Source organism: Crocuta crocuta, unplaced genomic scaffold (genome assembly GCF_008692635.1).
Source record: "Crocuta crocuta isolate KB4526 unplaced genomic scaffold, BGI_CrCroc_1.0 scaffold179, whole genome shotgun sequence".
Taxonomy (NCBI): Eukaryota; Metazoa; Chordata; class Mammalia; order Carnivora; family Hyaenidae; genus Crocuta; species Crocuta crocuta.
Window position 1 is genome coordinate 517,135 of NW_027551568.1, and position 2,838 is coordinate 519,972.

The 2,838-nt window shown below is 66.0% G+C and overlaps 1 protein-coding gene across 1 annotated transcript in view; it reads right to left on the reverse strand.

Annotated features, from left to right (window-relative positions):
* SPON2 (spondin 2) overlaps nt 1-1,431 on the reverse strand; it is a 3,785-nt gene extending 2,354 nt beyond the window's left edge. Inside the window, 4 exon segments of the mRNA XM_077750445.1 lie at nt 99-261; nt 263-353; nt 575-800; nt 1,213-1,431. Of these exon segments, the coding sequence (XP_077606571.1) occupies nt 99-261; nt 263-353; nt 575-797 (477 nt within the window). The 5' untranslated portion in view covers nt 798-800; nt 1,213-1,431.
* Between the last annotated feature and the right edge of the window lie 1,407 nt (nt 1,432-2,838).

Sequence of the window (2,838 nt, forward strand, 5' to 3'; positions counted from 1 at the left end):
GTGCAGCCTGCAGCCGCGGCGCCTTCTGGCCCGAGGGCCCTGGCCCCGGGGGAGGGGAGGAGGGGTCCAGGGCCGGCCGGGCCCGTCCCGTCCCTCACCTCCGTCACCGTGTCCTGCGGGATGGTGGCGAAGTTGGGGGAGGAGAAGGTGAAGCCGCTGTCGGTCCCGGCGTCGTAGGGGTACAGGTCCACCTCCACCCGCTCCCTCCAGCGGCCTCCGTCACACAGGTCCAGACTGTCCACGCCCACGAACCAGTCGGNCCCAGGCCTCGCCCCGCTCCGCAAAGTCCCGGAGCCCGTCGCTGACGTACTGGTTCTTCCGCCACATGCTGTAGTCCGAGCTGTGAGCAGCCCCTGCGCGAGCGAGGCCGCCGTGGGGACGCGCCCGGGGGCCCCCGCACCCCGCCCCTGCCTCACCCCCAGGGCCCCAGCTCGCGCCAGCAGTCGTGCTTGGCGGTATCTCCGTCGAGCCCCACCCACCCTCCAAGCTGAAGCACGACGCCGGGTCGGGTGGCCGTGCCCTCCCGGGAGGGACCCGCTGCTGCGCACGCAGGACAGGCGCGGGCGGCACTCACCCAGCAGGGAGGACCACTGTGCGGGGGGCCGGAACAGGGGGTACTGCTTGGGGAAGGCGGTCTGGCTCCACTTGCCCGTGAAGGTGAGGCTGTACTTGGCCAGGGGGCGGGCAGTGCAGACGGACTCGGCCCCCAGCGGCTGGCCGGCCGCAGAGCCCAGCGCCGCCAGGAGGAGAGCCCAGAGGGCCCTGGTCCCGGGAGCGGGCTGGCTGGGGGCTCCCATGACCTAGCGCAGAAGGAGAACACCGCTGGTCCCGGGGCGCAGGGACCTCCCCGCGTGCAGCCCCCCCCCCATCCTTGCCCGCTGCTCCACCCCGGGCTCAGGCACCGACCCCGTCCCTGGAAGCAGGGCTGTGTCAGGTTGCAGCTGGATTGCAAGCGCGGCTGCAGGAGGTGGGCGCCGGGCGGTTCGGAGCCCTGGCCGGGGGAGCCTGCAGCCTGCTCACCACGTCGGGGCTCATCCCCGAGCGCCACTCCTCTGGGCTGCGGCAGAGAGAGTCCCGGGAGCCGGAGGGTGAACTTCGGGCTCGCTGCGCCCAGAACTATACAGCAGGCTCACGCCTCGGTCTAGGGGCGCTGCTGGCTGCCAGGAGGCCCGGCGTCTCCGCAGGGGACAGGGGCGCACACGCCGCACTCACCCAGCAGGAGCGGCCGGAGGGCGGGTGGCGGGGGTGCGGGCGCGGGCGGTCCCAGCAGGAGCCGGGAGCTCCAGTGTACACGCAGGGACAGCCCCCGGTGGCCAGTGAGCCCGGGTCCTGTGCGGCAGCTGCAGAGAGCCCGGCCGCCGAGAGGGAGCCAAGGGGCGCAGCGCCGCCCGCCCTCGCTCTGAGGCTGAGCAGATGCTTCTCTGGCGCTGAGGTCACTCTCCTCCCGCGGGCGTCTGCCACTTGCCGCACCCCTTTCTTTGTCTTTCCCTCCCGCCTCCCCGCCCTCCTCTCCTCTCCCTCCCGCTCCCCCTTCCCAACAAACTCTTCTTAGTGTCTCCCAGGAGGTGGTGCCAAGGTCGGCTGCGAGCGGCGGGGGAGCTGGGCTGGGGGTGGCCGGTGTGTTTCACCCTCAGGGCAGGGTGGGGACCTGAGGGGCACATTCCTGGCCGGACAGGAGTCCGAGTGGTGGAGAGGGGCTGGAGAAGTGGGGGCTCCCAGCTTGGGGATCTCTGGCCTTGGGGCTCTGCCTTTTGGAGAACACAGCCCATCAGAGTACACAGAGCTGCTGTCCACACTGCTGGCCAGGGCCTCCTGAGGCCAGCCCTCCAGAGGGGAGTCAACCCCGTGGGAAGGGCCGTCCCACTCACCGAAAGGCTCATTGTGGGGGGTGGGGCGGCCCAGGGGGGTGCCCGGCTACACAGGCTCTGAAGCTGATCACTGCTCACTGTCAGGAAAATAGAATCCTAATCAGGGGCCTGGGAACCGAAGGGAAGCTCGCACTGTCAGAACTGCCCAGGGAGCTTCTAAGCTTAAACAGAAAGCATTCTGATTTTTGGAGGTTTATTCATATTTCACACATTCTGGGGGAGGGGGGGAGGGACAGAATAAATAGAATCAACGAGAATAGAATGCAAACAAAAACAAATGACCTAACTTGTATTTCAAGTAAACAACAGCTGCAGAGAGGCAGCCGGACACCCACCCTGTGTAAACTGCGGGTCCTCAGGCCAAATGCAAATTCTAACTCAAGGTTTTCAAACTTTTTGGCCTTGGGACCCCCAACGCTCTTAAAAACACTGAGAACCCAGAGAGCTTCTCTCTGCGTGGCTTGTATCTGTCCTAACTTACCATATTTGAAATCATCGGAACCGTTCAGAATGCACACCAACTCGTGTACAGATGAAAATGCATTAACATAAATAGCATGACGTTTCCTGAAAAACAACTCTATTTTCCAAAAAGAGAATCTGGTGAGAAGCGCAGCCTGGTTCTCTGTTTGTGCAGACCCTCCCCCGCCCGGCTCTCTGGGAGGCCAGTGGGGCTGCCCTGTGTCCCCCGCCAACCGGCCCTGTGGTGTGGGTGGTATCTGTGCGGAGCCCAGCTTGGCGAGGACGTGGCCTGCGGCCTCGGGGACCGCCCTGCGCCTGTGGGACATGTGAGCAGAAAGGTCAGGGGGCCTCTGTCTTGAGAGGCAGCGGCCTGATTCCTAGGAGGGAAAGCAGGAGGTGGTACAGGGCCGCCGTCTCCGGCTGTGGTTTGCTCACGCACAGTCAGTGGTGGCCGTGGCCTCGGGCCGGCCCCTGTCCTAGCACCCCGCACCCATGTGGAAGGCCTCTG